This window comes from Lepisosteus oculatus, chromosome 3 (assembly GCF_040954835.1).
Source record: "Lepisosteus oculatus isolate fLepOcu1 chromosome 3, fLepOcu1.hap2, whole genome shotgun sequence".
Taxonomy (NCBI): Eukaryota; Metazoa; Chordata; class Actinopteri; order Semionotiformes; family Lepisosteidae; genus Lepisosteus; species Lepisosteus oculatus.
Window position 1 is genome coordinate 35,974,104 of NC_090698.1, and position 27,037 is coordinate 36,001,140.

Genomic DNA, 27,037 nt, shown 5'->3' on the forward strand with positions numbered 1-27,037 from the left:
TTAGATTCTATCATTTGTGATTTTTCATGTGAATCAAACTTATTTTTACAGTGTTTTTTCCCCCAAGGATGGTTCATATTCTTTACTAACAATGCATGATGTAATCACTTTGCCCATTATAAAATTGAAAGGAAAAATTATAAGACTTTAGTGTCATCAGTGTGCATTACAATAGAGATAAAAGTAACTTATTTAATTTTATATAAAAAGCATGTATTAACCTATCAATTATATTGATAGGTTATCAATATACTGTAATTACATAGGGCTATATAATTAAATTTGAAGTATTGCAATCAGTATTTTAATGTACAAAACACCTGAGTAAGTGTACACATGATTAACACATGATGGGAACAGAGGGATGTATTATACTATGTTTGCAAACTTAAAATTTTAATTTTATTTATTAGGTAAAATACTTGTCTGTCTGGACAATGTCTGTCCGATTCATTGGCAAATGAGTAGGAGATGCAACAAATACAATTAAGAACAGTGGTTCTCAGTCTTGGACCAGAGGGACCCCAGTGTCTGCTGGTTTTTGGCCCAGCTAGACACTTAATCACCACTGTTAACTATAACCTACAGTATAACCAGTAACATTACAAGTATTTCAAAATAAATTGTATTTCAAAATAAAACAAGACAAAGACAAGCCAAAAACATACATACTGTAGTGTTAAAGAAAAGTGTTACAGCACAGTTTTACTAACAAAATGGTAATTTAGTATTTCATTTCAAGTTCAGAAGACATGATAAAAATATCTGTTGTTAAAAAAAAACATTCATATAATTATTCCAAGCAAGCTATAACAGATCCAGTATTGGCAGATGCATGATTAGAAGCAAACTTAAAATGAGCCATCTAACTACACCAACACTTCCAAAAATCAAAGGTACAGTATGTTTTTCATTTATGTAACCCTCACTGGGATTTTGAATGTAATTTGCATTGTTGAAATACTAGGTGAATTGTGTACTTGATTATCTGAATAGACATAACCAATTTCATTGGGAAAGAACCTCTTGATATCTTCTTGCAAGCCTAATGCCTTTAAAGATCCATAATTTTAAAAAAGCATATGTTAAGGAAAGGCTTTTGGAATTACATAACTTTTGTCTTCATTGATTCATGAAAGATCAATATTCTGCCTACCACCCTAGGGCATGGAATTTTCTTTTTTTCTTTTCTTTTTACTTTTTTAGTGTAAAGAAAATTTAAAATAGACATACACATTTCTTTAAACAAATGACTGCAACACAATCCACTTGGTGTACCTTATTATGCAAAACATGCAATTAGTCATTGATAAATTACATGCAAAAACACACATTACTGAGTCCTCTGTAGAAACACAAAGGTAAAGAAAGCTTGGAATGTCGACGTTGTAATTTACGATTTGACAAATATTAGATCTGCACTAATATTTCCTCCTAAAAATCGAGATGCGCACATTTCTCAAATGTAATAAACTGCAGGGCAACTCCTGCATCAAGAGAACTGAGAAATGAACATGTAATTAATGATGAATCAAAATATCTAATTGAGCACCATTTTGTACAATTTGCTTGACAAAAGAATAACAGAGTTATTGAGGCAGACACAGTTTACCTGTACTATATCTAAGAACTATTTGGTGGAACAAGGCATCCATGTTTTAATACATCTGGATTTTAAAAATGACTAATATTCTCAGATAATGGGTAAACCTCACATACAGTATTCTCAAATAATGGGTAATTATAATGATTAAATTTAGCAGCAAAATATAACACACCAGACACTTTCTCATTATTAGACACATTTAAGTGTTAACATATTCATATTTTCTTTAAACGTTTCATAAAGGGTGCTGCATTTTAATTGGTATTGTACTCATTTCCCAATTTCAGTATTTTTCATATCTTCCAAAAAAATAAAACTATTCTATTACATTTTCCTAAAAATCATTTTAATTTTTGCCACATGCTCTGTGAAAAAAGATGCATGATTTAGTGTCAGACAGCCTAATAAGCACATACATTGTAATCAAATGAATAACTGAAATGATTTAGTAACCAAAATGGAAGGATTGTTTAATAAGGATCTTTAGAAGATACTATACCAGGGCTTCCCAAAACTTATCCAGGCAGGCTAGTGTGTCTTCAGGTTTTTGGGTCAGTTGGGCTTTTTAATGACTTAAATCTTTTTCTTAATTTACCAACTTTTCCCAGCTCTCCAGGTGTTGCTGCTTTAAAGAACCCTGGAAAAAACCTGCAGATACACTGGCACTCCAGTACCAATATTGGGGGTACCACACTGACTTTTTAATGCTGGAGCATTGAAATTAGTCAATAAAAACTGTAGGCACTACCCACTTGAAGGGCACAAAGGATTTTCTCCAAATTCCTTTTCTATTGCCTAACTTGATACAAACAAGACAACGAATACACTTATTACATCCATTTAGGAAATTTAAGCTCATCTATGCCTCTATCTACAGTAGCTAATGAAACCAGGTGTTACCAAAACCCAATCATACCGCAAACAAAAAAGGTTATAAACATTAAGGTGATATTAAAGCATAAATTACATTTTCATTACTCCTACTTGAGATACAGTATTTGACTAACAAAAAAATATTTTGCGGAAAACAATACTGTTTGTTAAACTGAAAAGATGAATGAGCGACTGCCTTAAAATAAGTCCCTGCAGAATTTCTGCTGCATTGTAGATACTACCCCTAGGTCAAGAACGTGAAAAATAAATTAACCACATTCAATACACCACAAACTTTAATGTAGAGAGCAATATCATAAATTTACTCTAGCTACTGGCAGCTAAAGGCTGCAACATCTTATTCAGGTGGTTGCTGTATTTGATGGGAAGAAAAGCATATATAAACATGGGAAAACTGACAGCTACAATGCATTTTGTATAATAATATTATTAGTATACAAAAAAGTATGTATTACAAAGTATGAAGTAGTCCAAATACTGTATCTCCAAAGAATTAAAGACGCTAGTCTTTTCTTCTTAGTTTTATCAGACACGTGCTTATAAAGACGTATTTGCCTTAAACCTGATTGCTACCCTATTTATTTAAAGGTTTAATAAAAAACAACAGGCATTAAAAGTATACTGCAATGAAAAAAGTAAATGCCAAGCATATAAATAGGGCACAAAACTGGATGTATTTTACAACAGTGTACATTTGTACAGTATATCAATGTTAAAGTTGAAATATTTCACATAACATTGCCTATAATCCTTAAAATGTTTAGAGTATTAATATGAATTAACATATCACCTAGAATTTGCCTAGTATTTTACAGCATTTAGTACATGCAGCAAGAAAAAGTGCAAACTGATGGTGGTATACATATCTGTACCTAACTAGGAAATGTAATTAAGGCAGGGGCAACAACAATTTGAGAAATGTCAGTTGAAATGCCACATACAGTAACTGATTTATAACCCTCAGTTTAACAGTGAAAATCAGACATTTTTAATTCCCTCATGTTTGACATGAGTTTGCATGATGGCAATATATTTGCATGTGTATTACTCTAGTTTCACTAAATCAATGATTCAGCACATCAATATGTGTATGTACGACCGTTGTGTACAATTCATTAATTTGGTTTCAGTGTATATATGACTTAATTGAAACAATACATTAGTTTCACAGTCTGTGTGTGTGGCTGGGAGGTCAGTTTTTCCAACAGTCATCTTTTTCAACTTCATTACAGAAACATTAACTGGATCTTTCCTAACACTGGTTTAGGAAAGAACCTTTAAAAATAGCATGACTGAAAAAACACAGGGTGGTACAAGTTTTGAGAAACTGTACACAATATACAAAAACTGTATGTAGTAAAAGTTACAAAACATAAATTTGTAAAATGTACAGAAATCCTAACATTTGTTACCAGATATATCCTTTTTTGTCATAACACAGTAACACTTCGAAAATGATCATTTTACAATTAACATTCTGATATGCAGCAGTTTTTTAAAAATTATTTCAGAAATTTCTGATGAAAAAAGACAGTCATACTGATCTGTACAAGGTCATCTTGGGCTTACAAAAATACAAATACAAAAAGCAGATGTAATTGTAAGTTTATAATTCTTGGATTGGATGTTTATATATATATACTGTATGTGTTTTTGTATACCTTTTGCATTTTTTGTAAAGACGTACAATAATAATAATAAACTTTATTTTATATAGCGCCTTTAAAGGTGGCTTCTCAAAGCGCTTTACAGGATGACAATAACAATAAATAAGAAGACTACAACAATAAATAAGAAGATTTCACAAGATAGGACACAATTATAATTACAACAATACAACAATAACAATAGAGGAGACCGTGGAAGGTGGTATTAAGAAGAGCAGAGGGGTGAAGAATGGAACCAGTTAAGTAAAGGCTTTTCTGAAGAAGAAGGTTTTGAGTCTGGATTTGAAGGAGTTTAGAGAAGGTGACTCTCTAATATCCTTGGGCAAAGAATTCCAGAGCTTGGGGGCATAGCAGGAGAAGGTCCTGTCGCCCATACAATGTAGACGGGCTTGGGGGACTGTAAGGAGGGCAGAATTTGAAGAGCGGAGGTTGAGAAGTGGGGAGTAGGGCGATAAAAGTTCAGACAGGTATTGAGGTGCCAAGCCATGTAAAGCCTAATAGGTGAGCATGAGGATTTTAAAGTCTACGCGGAATGTGACCGGAAGCCAGTGCAAGGACTCCAGGATAGGAGTGAAGTAAGAGACAAGATGTTAAAAGGGTTAATAAGTCAGCTCTGCCTGAAAATTAGGGTTCCAATAAGCATGACTTCAGTCTTGTCACAGTTAAGATGAAGGAAGTTTTGAGTCATCCAAATTTTTATGTCAGAGATGCAATTAGATAGAATAGAGACAGCCACATCAGTGTTGGGTTTGGTATGGATGTATATTTGAGTATCGTTAGCGTAAAAATGAAAGCTGACCAAGTGGGAACATGTAAATGCTGAAGAGCAAGGGGCCCAGTATTGAGCCCTGGGGGACACCAGACTTGACAAGACCAATTTCAGACCTGTACCCATTGAGACAGACAAAGTGACAGCGATCAGTGAGGTAAGACTTAAACCATTTGAGGGCAGTGTCAGAGACTCCAAACACAGTCTCGAGATGAGAAAGTAAGATGTTATGGTCAACAGTGTCAAAGGCAGCACTGAGATCAAGAAGGATGAGTATGGAAAGAGAACCAGAATCAGAAGCTATTAGGAGATCGTTGGTGACTTTGACTAGGGCGGTTTCTGTGCTGTGAAGTTGACGGAAGCCAGATTGGAGGGGTTCGAAAAGGTTGTTTGTCATGAGGTGGTTATGTAACTGAAGTGTGACAGAACGTTCTAGAATTGTAGAGAGAAAGGGTAAGTTGGAGATGGGGTGGAAGTTGTTAAGATTGTCGAGAGCCATGTTAGGCTTCTTTGGCACGGGGGTAATAGCAGCAGTTTTGAGGACCGTTGGTACAATGCCAGTGCTCAAGGATTCATGTATTATATTGAGGACAATGGGACAGAGAGAAGAGAAACAGGACTGGAAATAAAGTGGTGGGAATGGGTTCTAAAATAGATGTGGTGGGTTTCATGCGCATAACTAGTTTGTTTAGGGATGCTGAGTCAAGAAGAGAGAAGCTGGAGAGACGGGAACCAGAGAAGTTGGATGACGAGGGAGGAGGTATGGAAATTATATCCATAGTGGAGAGAATGTGATGCCGGATGTTCTCAATCTTAGAACTATTGTATAAACAATTCTGTTAGCTTGCTGTTGGTAAGGAAGCATCTACAAAGGTTTCAGTGGTGCACATATGACAATGATTCTGATGATTCAATGATTGTGCTTAATAAATTAAATGTAAAAGGTGTTTTTAAATGTTTTTTAAAGTTTGTGGTAATAATTGACTCAATACAAAAATATAACATTGTTGATACTTCCAAAATTCTGAAAAAAAAGTCTGGTTCATATTTTAAAAATATAAATATGTGATACATTGGTTCAACATCATACTGTGTGCTATAATATAGGCACTGTAATGGAAGATATCACATTCGTCAACAAAAGCCTATCTGCCACTTCTGGATCAAAAAAACATGAATCATCAGAATATGATTAATAAAGTGCTGAGACTTTGATGACTGTCTTTTTTAAAAATAGGTTCAAATACATGCATTTTGAGATACTGTAGGTCTTTTTAACTTTATTTATTGGTACACTAATGTGGTAAACAACTTCATTGATCTTCAGTGGCAAAATACAGCAATTCTGACCAATTTTGAAAGGGGTGATGAAAATGATTAATTAAATTGATTAAAATGCTTGAAGTACTTAATATTACAAGGATATTTTGTTATCATGAGACTGAACATAATGGTAGCATGTACAAAATAATTTGTACATAAATTATTTGATTTTGAATACTGAAGAAACAGTGCCCTACACAGTAATGAAGACCAATTCCGAGCAATTCTCAGAAAAAAGGCTTGCCCAGTGCTTGAAGGTTTGTTACTGTTTTAGACATTATCTTTGCACAGCAGACTGCACTGACTCTTATTCTACAGAGTGAATAAGCCATAAACATAATTTACATAAGATTTGTAGACAGGGTACTATAGGTTGGCATATTTTGGGCTACACGTCGGGAAACAGCTTCATTCAGCCCTGACATCACGGTAGACAAGCACTTGGTTCCAATGTTATGAGTGCACTGACAAGTCAGGGCATGGCTGGCTGTGTCGGTATTGCATGATGTACACTGCAGTCTGGTGCCACCAGTAAAACATGAGCACTACAAGAATGTGCCACACCTGATGACTGGAGCCCAGGTAGTTAAGATGCCCTGTAAAAGAAGAAACAAAATAATATATAATAAAGAAATTACAAATAATAACAGATTTTTCCCATTAATCTTTACGATGAGAAACATAAGCATAAGCAGTGAAGTATTTTTCTGTTAAATGTTTCACTTATTTTAGGACTTCAAATAAAGTTTGAAATGTCTTTTGATAGCTGAAATAAACGTTGAAAATGTGGAGTTAATTGTGTTTTTGAGCAATAGCAGTTTTTTGTGACATGTTGCATTCTTCAAAAATTCCTGTAGTAGTTTTGCAGGTCAAAACTTGAATAACCTGTTTTTTTATTAAATATGTTCAGTTTCAAATTAACTCTCACGGAAGTTCATTAACAGAAAAATTCAAAACAGTTTTTGTATATGTTGGTCAGGCCACCATCCTGGTTGATACAGCACATTTGTCACAAATTTATTTTTGTTTGTCCCAGTATACCTGCCTAGCATGGAGTTAGCTGCCTGGTCTACAATACCGATATATTAGAGGTGAAACATACCTGGAAAATATCGTTCTGGAACTTTGGAAATATAAAAGAGAAACGCCAAAGCAGCAATAAAGTACATCACTAGTACTCGGGGAACAAATGCCTGCCATTGAAAAAAGGAATGGCTGTTAAATAAGATTTGAACTTTAGATAAAAGTCAAAACTAGAAGGAGTAAAAACTTAAAATGCAAGAAAAATACTAATGTATCTGAAGTGTTTATATACTATATGGTTACTTTATGCATACATATATAGTATATATAATATATACATACCTGTACTATGAATATACAGAATATATATAATATATACATCTACCTGTATATAGTATTGCAATGGAAAAGGTAATAGGTTTATTCCATGCTGAAACATTCCATGCTCTTCTCTTTTCAGCATGGAATAAACCAATGACTTGTTCCTTTCCAGACTACACATGCTGACGCAGCTACCAACCTGACCAATAGTATTTCAATGATTAGCACAAAACAATTTTTGCAGGAAAAAAGCAAAATATGAATTACAAAAGAGGGTAGAGAGACATGGTAAATCTGAAAAGTTTCAGAAACACCTCACAGAACTGCTTGTGCATCTTACATAAAATGCACAGAAAGGTGTCATCAAATACTGAAGAAAAAGTACCATATGCCAATGTTTTTTCTCCACACAGACACCTTGCCACTCATATTATTTTGAAGAAAACTATTTACTTACTAATAGCCTTTTTCTCAGTAGTAAAAATTAGTCAAAGCTTTAATTTGTGCACAGACTCAATAGATCAACCAAAGATTATTGGAAGGAAATTATCAAGGAAAGTTTAGAATGAGTGCAAAATAAACTGAAGATTTTTTTTTCCAGTGTGACATTATATTAAAGTTCTTCCTTACCTGAACAATAAGGGCACTAAAGCCTCCATTGAGCCATACCCAGTGGATTGTTGGAATGACTCCATAGCCAGCAACAGAGCAGAAGATGATAGAGCGTAGTCTGTGCCACTGCTGAGTGAGGTAATGAGGGTGGATCTGAGCGAAGAACACTGCCAGGATCATTGCCAGGACTGTAATCAAGTATACTTGCCTCCAATACTGCAGAGACAGCAACAAGTCAACACTTTAAATAGCCCTTTTAAAATGCACTCTGGTTACTTGATTTTTGTAAACGTTTCTCTTATAATGTCAACTGTTCTTTTTAAGATGTAAATACTGCAAAGTTGAATAAGATTTTAAGAAACCCTGAAGTGTTTAAAGTCTTGTCTTCTGCACCTTCATGCATAAATGTGAATGTTAAACCACGTACTTTAAAGAAAAACTGATTAAATTTGTAACCAAATAAAACTTTCTTCTTTTTAGTTAAGTTGGTAACGGTATACACTATTTCAATTCTTTTTCGCTGTACAAAAACAGTAGAATAAACTTAAGAGCAGTCTGCATTAAAAAATTACCTTTCTGTACAAAATATTCCATTTTAAAACTCTGATTAGACAAAAAAAATAAAAAATAACTAATTTACTCATCCTTCAAATGCACATGCTTGGCACTCAGTATAGACTTAGCTCACCCACGTGTGAATGTCATATGGTGGGGAAGAGGAGTGACGGAATGGTTTGAAAACGGCCATCTGGTTTTCATTGGAAAAGATTTCAGAAGATTCTAGGGCATGATAACTGCAGATTTCCAATATGTAGGGGATCACATAAACGGCTGAGGCTAAAACTGAAAACTACATCATAAAATACATGCAGATTTTTTTTTTCTTAGTACCCTTTATAGTAGTAGTCAGCATAAAATCTGGACTACATCAATACCCTCAGCTGCAAGAAAACTCCAATTTAATACTAAATTTATAATAACATGGAATATGTAGCTCAAAAATTTCAAATGTATTTACATACTGTAATGTAGAAAATGTTTGAAAAAATAAAAATACATCAGAATACACAGCATTTCTTTGGGGACAAAAAGAAAGGGGCACTCATCATAGTCCATAAAATTATGAATTAATGCTTTTGATTAGTATGATTAATCTGCTAAAAAAATAGAAATTAAAACAAAGTTAAACTGTAATAAAACCATAAAACCAAAATGGTCCCTCTTGGGGGAAAAAAAAATGAGAATTTGAATTTGAAAGAAAAATTGCTTTTGCATACATTTTGGTCCTTTGGTCATTTTATGAATTTCCTCCAACTTATATAAAATGTCTGAGGCAATCAGACAGAAAAATGATTTTATTTGTGCTTTTCAAAATGTCAGTGACTGTCAATGAACAGTTTCCTTTCACTATAATCTACAGAAAGAGTTATAGTCTGCTATAACAAACTGATAAAGTCTGAAATCCAGTTACAGCAGCAAATCACTTTACAAGACAGAATAATTTGGTTTTCAGGGATTTTTACAAAAAAAAAGTTAAATACGGCAGTTTGGAACTCAAAAGTTAAACAAAAACAGAAACATTCCAGTCCTATAGCATTAGACTTTTTAGATTCCTAATAACTGAACAGAAATGCACTTTAATTTTCATCAATTCATGACTTCACGTAAAGCACTGTGAGAAAATAGAAACATCTAGTTAACTCCTTACAGACATACTTTTATGTAGCTTCAAAGTTGTGCATACAAGATTTTTAACTTACATTGTTACAGTAAAAGGCATAGAAAACTCCTGGAACATAACAGCCAAGGATTCCAATTGAGATTCCAGCATAATCTAAAGCCATCCAACGGCGACTTGTTTTCTCAGATCGATGGCAACAGAACAGATGATAACCAACAGAGCACAGCATGCAAACCTAAAGAGAATCACAAAACCTTATATGAACCCATTCTATATGCAATTCAGACAACCAGTTACTGTACCTTCGTATAATTAGAATTAAATTAAAAACTGACAAATTAAATGGGGGTCTTTGCAACTATTTGAGTAGAGGACTTACAAAAACATTGCACTGTATACTAATGTAATGTAATGTATTAAAATGCACAAATCCATATCTACTTTTGATTGACTATGCATATGAAATTAAACAAGTGAAACAAAGATTAAAAATCAAGAATAACTGCATTAATATCTCCATAATATCTCTATGGCTAAAAGCTCACTGTATGACCTTAAATAGTATCAGTATCTTAATCAGCATGACCTTAAAAATACTTCCATGAAATTCTGAAGTGTTTTTAGTTCTTATTTCATTAATAACTAAATGACGATTTAGTCATTAGTGTACATCCAGTTTAATGTATTATTGTTCATAATAGGATCATTTTGTAAAAATTATCACAAATGGCTTTTGTGGTATGAAAGCATAAAAACAAAAAGACAGTTCAAAGCTATGAATAAAAGTTACTGAGCATTTTTTCTTGGTTTTTAACATTCCTTACATACTGAAAAGACCTTTTGACATAAAAAAAAACATTGCAGATGTTGGTTCTAAATACAGTTTCAAAAGAGTAAATATTTGGATGTTTCTCAAATGACAAAATGGATTGATTCTACATAGAAATACAGACCATATTTACTCTTTAAATCTCTTTACTGAGTCCAATTATGTGTATAAGTGACAGAGCTGAAGCTAAATCTGACCCCACTGGCGGAGTTGAAGCAGGAGTCTCTTTTGTAAAAATCTACAAAAATCACTGGTCAAAATATTAGAAGAGTAGGTACAACTTGAACTTAAACTGTACCCTAATCCCATCCAACAATAGGATTGCATTATTGCATGGTGCAGTACCAAAGGAGAAGGAGTTTTCTCCTTTGGGTAGTGTTTCAACAGTGTTGGAAGATAAAAAAGACAACTCCTATAAATCCTAAATTTTTCCTAATAATCAAAATGTCAGCTGATGACAGTGGAAAATAGTGGAAAAGCTCATGCACAAACCTGAAAGCAGAAAAGTCCTATGGAATAGATGACATAGTCTTCTCCTGAGGCTCCTGCTGTAGGCAGCACTGCTATCATATCATAAACTCCCAATGTGAAGAAGAGTAAGAATCCCAGAAGGTGACTCCAGATATTCACAGTCTCATTGGACAAGATAAAAAGGCTAAAACAGGAAAACACACTTAAGCTTCCATTCCTTAGGTAGAAGAACTTGTTCTATAAGGAACAAAATAAGCAGGTTTGAACTTGAGTTTATCAAGATACAAGGGGCCTCAAAAATAGAACAAAAGCAATGCGCTCATCTGATACACAAATTAATATTTCCAGAATTACAGATGCAGCCATTCAAAATGGGTGGGGTATTTCACGGCATACCCTGGTGCGCGTATCGCGGTATCACGCAGTGTCACGCGGTATCACGCAGTATCACGCAGTATCACGTGGTTAATCGAGCGTCATTTGACGTCATGCCGGAAACTATCCGGCGTCACCTTGTAAAACCGCCAGGGGGAGCTTAACCTCTCATGTACAGCATTTGAGCTTTTAATTTTGAACTGTGTATTACAGCATGTTAATCATCAGTCATTAAAATGTTGGTATATTTTATGAAAGCAAGATTGCTCAGTTGGACAAAAGTACACAACCTACCTTTATCAGAAATATTTATGCATCAAAGCCTTTACTGAAGATATTACTAATAGTATTAATAATGGATGACTTTGGACAAGCTGTATACTCAAAGTATAATTTCTTTAGCACATTTGTACAAGCACTTGGAATCTGTCCAAGCCATACTTTGTCAGGCATTTTGTTTTACTTCAACGGGCATAAAAACTTCCTTGCTTTTAACAGGGCGTTTCATAATTTCTAACTACGAAAATGATTTAAAATGCGACACTTATCATTCAACTAGAGCTCAAAATATCACAAGGATCCTCAAGAGCACAGCAAAGACTGTATTAAAAGATACTTGTATGTATCAATGCTTTCTTTTCCGTATACCAGATTTTATGGAACCACTTCAGAAGGGTGTCAGCCAGTCAGATTCCAGGAATCGGTACTTTAAAGGAAAAATACACACCGGTATTCCATTTCTCCCTAACGATTTTAAGCATCGAAGTATTTAACTAGCGTGTGAAAAAGTGGTAGTAGTAAGCTTTTCTGCTAATATGGAATAGCGTATCTAAAGAATTTAATAACGATATGATTATATTCGTGTACTGCGACAGGGCTGTTTCGCCTCCCTCTTCATGCGAGTTCCCCTGTAGCCTACTGGTCTACATGCCTGACTACCAACTCACGGGTTGTGTGTTCAAATCCAGCTGGTGCTGGACTTTTATTTTAACAAACATTTCTTCGAAAAAATAGAATAGCGATATTATGGACAATCAATTGACTTTTATATTTCCAAATATCACAACATGATCGATTCTAAGTCATTTTTGATAACAATGCTTCTTCCCTTCTGACAACGGTCCCTGCTTCTGCTTCTATTGTGTGTGTGTGCAATAGAGTAAATTTTTATAGAGAAATGGAGGCTAGACAGTATGCGTTACAATATAAACATTTATATTGATTTAAATCGTGTTCTGATTTAAATCGCAAATGCGTGTTTAATTATGTTTTTTAATCATAATCAGGCTAATGCAACATAAATTGATACAGTATCTTTGTCTTCTAAGCATCTTAATACACTTTCAGCATAGCTTTCTACCCGTTTAGATTTATATTTCTTGGGATTTTGGGATCAAACGTGGAAGGATTAGATTGTAATCGTTTTTATTTGTCAAATACGTGATTGTATTTCTGAATGTTATGTTACACCTACAGTAGTTCACTGCTTTAAATACATCGAATTAAGAAAGTTATGTGTAGCACTTTAGATCTTTTTTTCTGAACCAGGGAAAATCTGATCATGTTTCTCTATAACAATAATAAAAAACTTTATTTTACATATCACCTTTAAAAGTGGTAGTACCTTTTTTAGTACTATATTTTTGTATTATATTCCCTATTAATCAAACTCTAAGAGTATGTATCGGCTTGTCAGTCAAGTCTTTGTTCTCTATTTGAATTGTGGTTTACACATCGCACGACTTTAAAAGCTAGAAAAACAGGTTTCGATTCACATTAGCTGGCGAGCCTTGTTAACAAAAAAAACTGACAATACCCATGGAGGGGGAGGTCAAGCCAGAGAGAGAGTTTTTTATCCTCTGTCTAAAAACCCAAATAACCCGGGGCAGAGACTCCGGGGAGATCATTGCGTGGTACAGAGCGGAGCTCAATCAATTCTTATGGAATCTGTTTTCTTTCTTCTTTTTTTCAGCATGGAATAAACCTGTTACTTGATTCATACGGATGCCCGGTTCCGTCGGGGATTCAAAACATTTTGTTGTTTTTTTTTAATCGGGTATCGAAGGGAATAGGCAGTATAACCCTGTTCATGCACAAACTGTGGCATGTTACATTGATTTGGGTGTCTCCTCTTGCCAGAAAGCGCTAAATTGCATTTTGAGCGCGGTTTTTGACTTTTTTTAAATTGCATTTTGGGCGCGGACAGCACATACAAGGGTTAATGAACTGCGCCAAGAAATTTAAAATAGTATTCTTTAGGTGTGAGGGTAGGAGTGGACCGCAGCAGGCATAATCAGCAAACCAGGAAAACAAAGAACAGGACAGGTGAGATGTGTATCCAGAAAGCGAGTGTCTTTCCCTGGCATTAGCTCATCGGTATGGTGTAAGTTTACCCTTACTTCGTGCGACTGGAAAAGAATTTGTGATCGGATCAACGAAATGCTTCGTAGAAGGAGGCGCTCTTTTCCTCTAGTCTAACAGTCTGTCCACAAACAAAACATTCCTGTTAGACAAGAGGAATTGAAAAAAAAAACAATTTTGTCAATGGAAACCGGTGTGTGTGTCTCTCTCTGCTGGATGTCCCTCTCACTCTCTGCTGAATGAATAAAAGCATTTTATTAAAAACGCGTTTGCGTTTGTCTGGTATTTACTTTGGTCCCTTTTAACTGTTTTTCGATCTACTGTATTGCTTTGAGATGCCACTTTTAAAGGTGATATTTGACACGTATTTGACAAATAAAAACTATTACAATCTAATCCTTCCACGTTTGATCCCAAAATCCCAAGAAATATAAATCTAAACGGGTAGAAAGCTATGCTGAAAGTTTATTAAGATGCTTAGAAGACAAAGATACTGTATCAATTTATGTTGCATTAGCCTGATTATGATTAAAAAACACATATAATTAAACACGCGTTTGCGATTTAAATCAGAACACGATTTAAATCAATATAAATGTTTATATTGTAACGCATACTGTCCAGCCTCCATTTCTCTATAAAAATTTACTCTATTGCACACACACACACAATAGAAGCAGGAAGCAGAAGCAGGGACCGTTGTCAGAATGAAGAACGTGACTATTTATTGTTATCAAAAATGACTTAGAATCGATCATGTTGTGATATTTTGAAATATAAAAGTCAATTGATTGTCCATGATATCGCTATTCTATTTTTTCGAAGAAATGTTTGTTAAAAGAAAAGCCCAGCACCAGGCACGTACACCAGTAGGCTACAGGGGAACTCACATGAAGAGGGGCCCTACACAGCCCTGTCGCAGTACACGAATATAATCATATCGTTATTAAATTCTTTAGATACGCGATTCCATATTATATTCCCTATTAATCAAATTCTAAAAGTATGCTTGTTGACTCCGGTATCTCTTTAGTTAAAGACTTCGATGCTTAAAATGTTTAGGGAGAAATGGAATACTGGTGTGTATTTTTTACTTTAAGTACCAAGACCAGCCATATACAGTACTGTATGTTTATGTTCCAAAATTAATATCGTTTATGGCCTTCACACGCGTTACAGTATGCTCCTATTCTTTTTATGCTCAGCTACTAAGATTTCCCTACAGTGGTAAAATTCAATATCTACAACGGGCACAGTAAAGACGTTTACTGTACTGTAAATCTTTCTACGACAGACCAACGGACCATGAGTGACCCTGTCGGTCAACCAATCACGTACTGCGGTACCCCGCGTCATCTTGCGTCGTGATGCGCGACGCCGCAGCCAATTACCTCCGGTACGTGTCTGCACCGCTCACTTTGAATGGCTGCATCTGTACGTTTAAAAGACAAAACAGAAAGAGGACAACAAGGTAAACTCAAGAGTTACACAGAGCCTTACAATAAAAAATCTTATGAACTCACATGTACCAATAATCAATTTATAGAAAGCTCCTCACAGGACATATTGCTCACTTTACACTAGAAATGTTTTTTAAATTATTCTCAATGTCGTCACATTTTTGTCATTTATTCCTTGAGCAGTACAGTGCTAATGAAAAGCTGCTCTGCATACAGTGCCGTGAAAAAGTATTTCTTATTTCCTCTATTATTGCATATTTGTCACACTGGATGTTTTCACATCTTTAGACAAAATCTAATATAAGATAAAGGGAACCTGAGTGAACTAATAACACTTAGTATTATAATTTCATTTATTTATTAAACAAAGTTATCCAATACCCAAATTCCCTGTGTGAAAAAGTAATTTCTCCCTTACACTTAATAATTGGTTGCGCCACCTTTTGCTGCAATTACTGCAACCAAATGCTTCCTATAATTCTTTCACATCATTGTAGAGGAATTTTAGCCCACTCTTCCTCACAGAACTGCTTTAATTCAGAAACATTGGTAGGTCTTCAAGCATGAACTGCTCGTTTCAGGTCCTGCCACAGCATCTCTATTTGGTTTATGTCTAGACTTTGACTAGGCCACTGCAAAACTGCAAATCAGCCATTCTGACGTGAACTTGCTTTTGTGTTTTGGATCATTGTCTTGCTGCATGACCCATCTACACTTCATCTTCAGCTCACAGACGGATGACCGGACATTCTCCTTAAGAATTTTCTGATACAGAGCAGAATTCATGGTTCCTTCAATTATGGGAAGTCGTCCAGGTTCTAAGACATCCCCACTCCATCACACTACCACCACGTTTGACTTTTGCTTTACGCCAGGCATAATGGGACCCACGTCGTCCCATAAGTTCCACTTTTGACCTATCTGTCCATAGAACATTCTTCCAAAAGGCTTCGGGATCATCCAGGCACTTCTTGGCAAACAGGAGACAAGCATTTATGTTCTTCTTGGTTAGCAGTGGTTCTGCCATGCTACTCTCCCATGAAGCCCACTTTTGCCAGGTCTCTTTCTAATTGTATAGTCATGAACACTGACCTTAGCTGAGGCAAAAGAAGCCTGCAGTTCTTTGGAAAGTTTTTTTAGGATCATTTGTGATTTCCTGGGTGATTTTACGCTGCGCCTCTGGAAACATTTTGGCAGGCCGACCACTCCTGGGAAGATTCACTACTATTCCAAGTGTTCTCCATTTGGAGATTATGGCTCTCACTGTGGTTCGGTGGAGTCCCAGAGCCTTTAGAAATGGCTTTGTAACCCTTTCCACATTGATAGATATCAACAACGTTTTTCTTATCTCTTCAGGAATTTCCTTTGGTCATGGCATAAGGTGCTTGTTGAATCTTTGTGCTGGCAACTCAACTCTGATGGTAAGGGTCAAAATAAGTGAGGTTATCAAGCCTGGCTGTATTCAATCAGCTGACTCTAAATTATCCCTTTAATTGTTTTGATTTTACTAAGGGGGCAATTACTTTTTAGTGCCAGTTGGTGTTGGATAACTTTGTTCATTAAATAAATGAAATAAGTAAAAAAAAGTGTTATTTGTTCACTCAGGTTCCCTTTATCTTTATCTTAAGACCTGAAAACATTCAGTGTAAAAACTTTGCAATAATAGAGGAAATACTTTTTCACGGCACTGTACATTCTTCCAAATTAATTTAGTGAGTAGATTTACAGGTTGTATCTGTGCTGGACTATTGGTGTCTTCACAATAATAATAAGAAGAACTATATACTTCTGTAGAAACATAAATATAATGTCAACCATCTGAGGAAAACACAACTGGGAAGGATTTAGGTATTGTGGTGATTAATAAGATATGCCAGTAAGTCCTAATTTACAATTTGACAGTGGTAGTAGATGGGTAGTAGACTATTATCCAGGAAAAGTTGTATTTCTCAATAAATGTCAGGTTGGTTTCTAAACACAGTCTACTGAGGAGACTTCTGATTGCCAGAAAATTAAAGAACTCAACAAAACATATGACAAAATATCTGTAGTTAATATACAGATGTAAAGGATCACTGCAGTTTGCAAATATTGTTTTACAAGGTCAATCAGGTACTGATAAACTGACAGTTATTCTAGCAGATACAGTTTTATTTCACTTAGTGAATTCCTTCTCAGCAGCACAGGTCATCGAAATGTTTACATGGATTTGAAATGGATTTCAAAAACATGACTGGATTAGCCTCCCATAATGCTATGGTCAAGGCATGCAGTGACATTCTGATTCAGTACATTTTACACGTAATGCTATCAATAACCCTTGTAATTAACATATTGGCAAATAATTTCACAAAAACAGACAACCACAAAAAATTAAACAACATCTGAGAGATTTATAGCTAAGAAGTAAAGCTGTACTCTATCCATAAAGCTGCCTCTAATGCTATTTCAAACACAATGGATCTGTGCTTCAGAATAGAATCTCATGCCAAATACAGCGGTATAAAAGGAGCTGAAAAATTGCTGAAGATGTACAAGGTGTGGAATAATGTGACATAATATAATTGTATGACAGTCAAAGATATAGTCCACAAAACATACAATGACATTCATACATTAATAAACAGGAAAAGGTTTATTCTAAGTAGAAAAAAAAGAGAATGTTTCAGCTGTGGAGCCTTTTTCTGGTATGTCAAACATTCAGTGTATCACACACCTGAAGAAGGCTCCAGTTGGCTTTTCTTTCCCAAATATGGAATAAATCTTTACCTGTTCCTTTGCATCCTACGCATATGACGCAGCTACAGATGCTGCCATTCAAAATGCGTGGTAAAACCCTGTACCACCCAAAATATCTGGAAAATAGCGAGGAATAATGCAGTATGTGATTGGCCGGCCAAAATGACCAACAGGTGGCACTCGTGGTGCACTGGTTGTTAGTGAAACATCTGCTTCATTTAATCTCTTTACTGTGCATGTTTAAATCTGCTTTATATTGAATATTAATATGGAATTTTATAACTAAAAGGAAATTTTGGTAAATGAGCATAAAATAAGAGGAGCATAACATCTCTGAATATAAATATATTATCAAACTGTATATAGCTGGTAGTGGAAGTTTAAATAAAAAATACACAGCAGTATTCCACTTTTTTCATAAACATAAACATTTAAGTGATCAAAGTCTTTCACTCGGTCACTTACTGTGGTTATTTTGGGAATCTTTTGGTGTGCTTGTTCCACTTTAAGTTTATATACTTTATAAAAAGCTATGAATACTTGTGCTCGTTATCGCAGTAAAAAAACGCAAATTAAGTTTTTGCTTAATAGGGAATATAATATGGAATTGCGTATCTAAAGAAATGAACAGTATTAATTTAGGGATCTAAATATATTAATATAGCTCAAAGTATTACCGTAGGCCACTTTCTTTGTAAACATCTGTCAATATGACTAATTCACACATGATTACTTGGAAACACTTGGCCTGCCCCTTTCAGCTATAGCCTAAACTGCCGAGCGGCTTGTTGGTTTAATGGCCTCAGTGCCTGACTATTAAAGTAGTTAATATTATGTACATTATATTGACATTTTATTTTTATATATCACAACATGTTCAATAAATACCAAAAACATAAAAATGAAACTTTCTATGGCACGATGGGCAACTGATTCTTTTAAATTGAAAGAAAATAAAAAATAAGAAATAGCACGTCCCTACCTAAAATAGACACTGCATGACTTAAATATGTATATATACTTATATATGACATGAAAAAACGGGGTTAGATTAGGATAGTTATTGACACTTTTTATGCACAATCATCTTAGAATTTATGATGTAATATTTTAAAATTGTATTTAAACATTTTGTTTTTATAAATGCAACACGCATATCGTACAGATAAAATTGCATTCCTTCTCAACTCTTCCAGATGCGTGAAGCAATCGGCAGGTTTCTGAGAAAACAGGACAAATCCCGCTGAGCTCTGTCAATGAGACGGACCTGAGAGGAGGCTTGGAGTTCAGCAACACCGTTCTGCAGCTTTGCACTGAGCGTGTCTGTCTGCCTTTAAAATTTAATCATGGAACATAAATCATTTATTTTAAATGGAAGTATTTTTAATTCTCATTTAACATAGTTTTCTCATCAATCGGTTTTATATTTGAAACCATCGTTAAACTAAGCAGGTGCTTATTGTACTTCTTAATGACATTACATGTGGGAAGATTATACATTTTAATCGTTTTTATTTTTTTATAAATTTTAGAAAAGTTTCATCCACACAAATACCACAGATTGTTTTATATTGTATTTCTGGATGTTCAATAATGTCACAGTTCAATATTTCATATACATCTAAACAAGAAAGTCAGGCATTAGCACTCTCCATCACTAAGGCTCACTTTGCCCAGCACCCGCTCCCCGACAGACAAAAGGGTGTGAATTGTGCTTCACACAAACGCTGCTTAACAAGTAAGCAAGGTGTAAAGTGACTTACTGTTCAATTAAATAAACTATAGTACAGATTTTAAATTCTTTAAGCAATAATTTTCTATTTGTCAAAATCAGCTACGTTGCAAGCAGTACACAACTTCTCAAAAGGTACCTTTTGTCTCTCATGTAAACTCAACAAAAGTTTATGTTTTATAATTCTGAAACTTGAATATGGCTCATTCATATTACCCACTGCTGAGTCTCGCCTCCCACTGCTCCACACCCGCAAATCAGATCTACAAATATAGAGTGCATCGCAAAAGTATTTACCCTCCCACTGCTCCACACACGCAAATCAGATCTACAGATATAGAGTGCATCGCAAAAGTATTTACCCCTTGGACTTTTTCACATTTTATTGTGTTACAGCATGGAACCATGATGTTCTTAACTGAGAAGTTTTATTTAGTTTATTTAGCACTTTAAGCATCGTCATTGCTGATGTGTGTTTCACTTCATGGACTTCCTTCTTTGAATTAAACAGCTGTTATCACCCAAAAGGAACAAGACAAAGAGCATTTTCAGACAGCAATTACTTTGTGTTTACATATAATAAGTGATTAGATTTATGAACAATCTAATTTCTTATTTGTTTAAACAGAGTAATGTAAAAATGCTGTGAACTTCACAAACTTCACAATTAAAGAGACAAGAAACAAAAGAGAAACTTAAGCTGTTTTAAGGCTGAAACTAAAATTCAGTTTAAAAAATTAAGGCAAATGAAAATTTGGGACATTAAAGTGTTAGAGATAAACAATAAAATAAATAAACGTGAAAATACAAAAATGCACTTGAGCAAAACGTTTTAGAATTGGAGCAGGTGTTACCTTAAAAATAAGCAATGAGAAAAATGCCATGACCAGACAGTGCACAATAGGGATGAAGGAACACTTGCAAAAGCTTAGATATACAAAAAAATCACAGAAAGGTGTGTGTTACAAAAGAACATGTGAACCTGAAGCAGATTTGAGAGTTAGGGGCTTGAATAATCAGGTGCATTTCTGGTAGGGAGACTATGAAGCTTTGATAGGATAGAGTCAGAAAATTAGCACACATGAAAAACAGAGGAATTCAGTAAGAGAGCCCTTATATGAATTAATAGCAATCATGGTTTCATGGAAGGCTTCTCAAATAGTTGGGCATTCAGGTAAATTGTCAGGGGAAAGCATTTGTAAATATATTTTGTTAAAGCAAGTCATTTTTTTACTACACCTAAAATACACTTTTCGAAGAAAATAATTTAGCCTTTGTCACTAACGGAACTACTAAATAAGTAAAGGTTTCTATCACTGTGTATACAGTAGTTACACAGTGCCTTTAGTTCCTTCCATTTTCTAACCTCTTTATCCTTTACAGAGTAGCTGGAGTCTATCTCAGCAAGAAACATTTGCTAGACAGAATACACCCTGGGTATAATGTCAGTCAATCACAGGGCAGAAAAACAGACACAAACACAGACTTAAACCAGGGTCAGTATTCCAATAAACAAATTAACCTACCAGTATGTTTTGGACTGCAAGAGGAAATTAGATTACCTGGAGAAAACCCACATGAACCCAGAAAGAACATGCAAACTCTACACATACCTCAGTAATTGAACATAGGGCCTCAGCACGGCAAGATAACAAAGCTAATTACTGCACCACCATTAAAAATGGATGGATATCTTAGTCATCTTTCTAATTCAAAGATTACCATGCATAATTTAATTTCGAAAGCCTGAGACATAAGGTGCTACTTTTTTATGAAAAAACATACAAAAGGCAATGCTAACCACTGTGCCATCCAATTTCTTAGTTACTACATTTAATTTTTATAAACAGTTAAGACTGTTATTAATTGTTGATTTTTAGCAAAATATATTACATTTATTTTACTCTAATTTTTATTAATTTGGTATTTTTTCCTTATCTGAAAGTCAGATTTAATGTAAATTTAACAAACAATGATTTGGAAATTACAAAATGTGGAAGAAGTGCAACAATTTATTAGTGCCAATTTTAATATTATTGACTTACTAACAGTTTATGTTCATGCCTGACTTTCTTATTTAGATGCATTTAAAATGTTGAACTAAGTGTGCCATAACATTCAGAAATATAATCGAGAATAGTTTTGTGGCATTTGTATAGATAACACTTTGCTAAAATGTATAAAAAAATAAAAACGGTGAGAAAGCTATGCTTAAAGTTAATTAAGGGACTTAGAAGACAAAGATAACAATTTCCATTGTTTAACTGTAAAAACACTCCGCGCTATAGAAAACTCACAATGTTGTGCTGCCATAGTTGTGTTAGCTCAGCCAGATGGTTCCTGTTGAATGAAGCTGACGGCCCGGGTTCAATCCCAGGCGCTATACTATATAGTACAATTTAAACTACATTTTAAAATTCCAAGTTAAATTGTTGGCTGATTACTGGCTGCTGACATTTGGATTAAGATAAAATACAGATTTTCTCAATTAGGATGTTAGCCCTGAAAGAGACATGTTCACAATAAGCTATAACAGTGGACTATTGTTATGTATTCAGCTATAAGAGAATCAAACTGAAAGTAATGCTCTGATTACGCTTTGAACCACCTGGGTGCAACTCTCTACATTACAGTGCTCATTACCACTACAAGGACAACAGAAGTTTTTTTTTAAAGAAACGAATGCCAAAATGTTTCAGAAAAGGTCCACTTGTGATAATTCAATTATTTATGAAGAAGGTAGAAGGTTGTGTACTTTTGTCCAACTGAGCAATCTTGCTTTTATAAAATATACAGAATTTTAATCAGTTTAATGTTTAACATGCTGCAATACACAGTTTAAAATTATTAAAAGTCTAAACAGTATACGACTTAGATTCTTAATTGGAAAAAGATTGTTTGAAACCGGGCAGTTTCTGGCGACAGCTCAAATGCTGCACATGACACGTTAAGCTTTATTAGCTTCACCTGGCAGTTCTAAAAGGTACTTCCGGTTACTATTATCCCATTTAAAAAAACACGCAGTATGTTGCTGTACATTCACCACGTTTAACACAGCATACCTCACTTATTTTGAATGGCTGGATCTGTACCTACTTGAATTACACATACCAAGCACTAGTACAGCAGATGCACAGACAGAATAAATAAATAGACTGTTAAAAATAAAGGTGAAGTTGCAGAGTAATTGATACTTCCATACAGTATGTCAACCTGGAACAATTGGAAACATAAACATGCTTCTTTCAACCAGCTCACAAATTTCTCAAGACAACAGGATATTCAACATAAAACAAGTTTGAAGTTTGGATGTGATGTTTCCATTACATTTTATCCCAGGATTTAATGATAAATGTTAATCCAAAGTATAAAGTACAGATAATATGCAAAAGAAAAAAGCAGCGTGAAGATATTGCATTGGATTTCTGGATGAAACCAAAATAATGTTTGCTGGCTATGAAAAATGCTGCCATTGGTAAAATAAAGATTACTTCATAAGGGCACATTGTCACATAGCAACATCAATCCATGAAAGCAAGGGTAATCAAGTGACCACAATTAAACTGAATAGCAAAAACAAAACATTCTGCTTTCTTGCACTGAACTGTAAATGACATTTACATGCTACTTGAGAACAGCCTTTTCTTATTTTTGCTTTACACTAGGCTACTAGTGCTTAATTTTGTTATTACACTCATTTTCTGACTAGTGTATTTTTCTTCTGAGTTTTTTTATTTTCTATTTCGGCAAAGCAAAACTATTCTTTTGACACATCAATAACTTTATTGTCACTGTGTGATAATACTGAACAAAACAGATGTGCAATTACAGGTAAACTGCCATAAATAGATCGCTATGCTTATGAGCCTGTCTTTTAGAAAATTAAAAGATTAAGATGATTAAGGAACTACAGTGGGATAAATATTTAATAAGTGGCTTTAGCAGAATTAAAACAAATTCCAACAGTACATAAAAAATACCAATGTTAGACCACTTAACATAGCATTGAGCTATGTTTGCCCACTATGGCCTGTATGTGCTGAGTCTACCAGCATCTGGAATTGATATACCATACCATACATATACCATAAATGCTTGACTGGGTTAACATTTGGTGACTGAGAATGGCTAATATCAGTGTATGACATCTAACCAATGGGAGACCAAATGTACTCAGTTGAATGATTCATCCAGAATGCTCAGTGTTTAATCAACAAGTACCTATAAAATAATTGCAACTTGTTCCATGCACTACAATAGTCAATATCTCATTGTAATACATTTTGATTATCAAATAATGCACCAGACCACCGACACTTCAAAGCTAAAACAACACATTAGCTAAGTGTAGGTCTGGCTTCAAAAAGGAAAAATAACAAAATGTCTATATAATCTTTCAAGTACACAAATCCCTCACTATATGAGCACAATTGGTTCCAAAATGACTATGAAAATGTGTAAAAACATCACTCACTAATTCCCCTTAAAACACATAAAAGTGTTTGATTTATTCCAATGGCTCATAACTGGACAAAAACCTTTTGAGTTAAGGTCCTTTTCTGATGTGTTCAAATAGCTTTGGTGCCATAAATTGTTAAGTATATGTTACAACAAGTATGATTTACTTCTTTTATATGCAGGCTGTTGTGTTTAAATGTATTAAATGGGTTTATCCCATGCTGATTAAGAAGCAGTAATTGTTGGGGGAGCCAACAATGGGCGCAAGGCAGGGTATACTCCAGACAGGATGACAGTCCATTGCAGAGTAGACTTAGATTAGGGGCCAGTCTTCCCACAAGCCAATTAACCAACCAGTATGTCTTTGGACTGTGGGGAACACCAGGAGCAAAACCAACACAAACACAAACACAAAGAGAAAATACAAACTCCATGCAGATAGCACCCCAGGTCCAGAATTTAACCTAAGGCTCCAGCACTGTGTGGCACCAATGACAGACACTGCACCACCATGCACCACTCTTTTTCCTCTCATTTTGTGCAAAAACAAAAAAGTTAAAAAACCTATAGGATAAACAGCACAGTTCTGTCCCAGTCGAAACGTTGTGTTTCTCCTCTTTTCAGCATGGAATAAACCTTTACTTGCTCCTTTGCAGCCTACGCATGCTGACGCAGCTACCTACGTGAATTACTTTTCTTAGGCTATTATGTTACTTGGTAATTCGTTTTCCTCAACCCTCCCCTCCTCAATACCATGCTCAGTCTTTGTGGTTCTAGAAATCCACTGAGATGCCTTGTTTGCAGCTTTCTGGCATTTTTAAATAATCACACATTAAGTGACTAAAGCACTACAATAGACTTTTAGACCTTACTGCCTCTCCCAGTTGAAGGCAAAAGCCTTTTTTAAAAACCAGACCACATTTCAGAAAGTTTAGAATCATAAGACACACTAAAGACATTTTTTAAAGTGGTTCTGAAACTGAAATCATGTTAATTCCAGTACAGTCATATTTTTAATAACATAGACATCCATTGCATCGCAGACATGCATTCAGACCTCTGCTTCACATTTTTAAATTGAATGTCTAATCATATGGCCTACACCAGTCTATCATAAGTATGATCTTGATATACTGTGTATACTGTCTTTATGTATAACTCACCTTTTTAAGCACAGTCTTGATGGTAAGTAAGCTCTGTAACCATCTGTTATATATGGGTTTTCTTTAAGGAACACAGGAATTTGCTCATAGGTGAACAAGCGGATTCCTCTTGGAACAAGAACTGGCCAGTACTGGTAGCTTCCCAGTTCTATGTAATGGGCACTCTTTAAAAGCTTTTGAGGCATGCCGAAACCGTATGATGGAACAAATACAAAACATTAATGAGCTGTAACAAAAACAAACAAAAGAAAAAAATTACAGTAAGCAGTCCAATATCATGTATGACAAAACACCACGCCAACAAACCAGTTAACACTTACACTACACCATATCCGACTATCTGAAAGCTGATTTCCAAGAGCTAATAGAAGACATCAGAGCTAATAGAAACATTTTTCATATCTAGATTTAGATCGCTATATAGATATATATATACCCCGAAACAAAAGACTCATTTATATTATTTTTTATTCTAGGAAGGCTTGGAACAAAAGATTTTTACACAGTATAAGTCTTCACTTGAAATTGAGGGATAGCCCACCTACAATCAAATGTTCTGTAAAGAAATACGAAACGTATTTTTTTTTCTGTGTATGAAACAAATCATTAAAATTAATTAATAATATCGACTTATAGATTAAATTAAATATACTCAGTATTAAAACAGAGAATACTTAATTGCAATGGTCAAATTGCTGTTATTATTATTAAGGATTATGCTGTTAAATGCAGTGCTGTTCATCAAATGACAATGTCTTCTTACATCGTGAGAACAATGAGGTCTTACCTTTTATTGGCTGTAAAAAAACGCAATCTCTGTAACTGCACACAGCTAGCCTATGCTTTTACATATGCAAACATGTAAAAGCAACATTATTGCAGATTTTAATACGTAAAGTAGTAATAAATAACATTCAATAATCTACCGCCGAGCTCCATCTTCCTCCCAGAACCACGGCAACTATGCGACAAGACAACCAAAGGTCCTAGCCTGAGTGTTCACTACATTGCCTGTGTAAAATACGACAAAATACTGCAAGAAATTGCATGAACAGACTCAGTAAAGAATATACTAAATTCGTTGATGTTTACGCTGGTATAATGATTAATTTAGTTCAGTGTCTGTCTTCTTGTTGTTTCGAGAAAAATAGATTGGTTCAAAGCTGAAACAAAAGAAAGGAGAAACGAGGTCCTGCCGTAGTTTTGCATGATTACACTTTAGGTCAAAACTGAATCTTGCGTTTGGTTAAACATTAAGCTCATGATAATTTGAAAGCAAAATTTCAAACAGCGACCACTTTGGCTTAAATCGACATTTCCTTTAACGCCATGCACAGTGCTCATGTAAACCATAGAAAAGTCGACTATATAGTATTTTCCACAATATGTTACTCTCTAATTTCATGCTGTATTTACATGTACATGTTGATTTTATATTTTTTAAATAAAGTTGTAAGATGTTATATTAGTTTTGGTTGTTTGTGCTGTTTGTCCGCCTACACAGTCTTAAAAATAGTTTGTTATTTCCCATCTGACAAAAAGTAAAACATTTT

General features: G+C 34.7%; 1 protein-coding gene across 3 annotated transcripts; it reads right to left on the reverse strand.

Moving 5' to 3' along the window:
• Window positions 1-388: 388 nt before the first annotated feature.
• Window positions 389-26,670, reverse strand: paqr3a (progestin and adipoQ receptor family member IIIa). 3 transcript variants are annotated; one of them, XM_006626751.3, is made up of 7 exons: window positions 26,272-26,670; window positions 25,485-25,710; window positions 11,218-11,380; window positions 9,976-10,131; window positions 8,234-8,431; window positions 7,362-7,452; window positions 389-6,855 (listed from the first exon to the last, which is right to left on the reverse strand). In XM_006626751.3, the coding sequence occupies exons 2-7, from the start codon at window positions 25,667-25,669 to the stop codon at window positions 6,713-6,715; spliced, it is 936 nt and encodes a 311-aa protein (XP_006626814.1). In that variant the 5' UTR covers window positions 25,670-25,710; window positions 26,272-26,670; the 3' UTR covers window positions 389-6,712. The 3 variants fall into 3 exon arrangements, with proteins under 3 accessions (XP_006626814.1, XP_015219647.1, XP_069043245.1); XM_015364161.2 differs by lacking the exon at window positions 26,272-26,670 and adding an exon at window positions 15,324-15,364 and having other exon boundaries at window positions 25,485-25,568; XM_069187144.1 differs by lacking the exons at window positions 25,485-25,710; window positions 26,272-26,670 and adding an exon at window positions 15,324-15,342 and having other exon boundaries at window positions 11,218-11,433.
• Window positions 26,671-27,037: the final 367 nt, after the last annotated feature.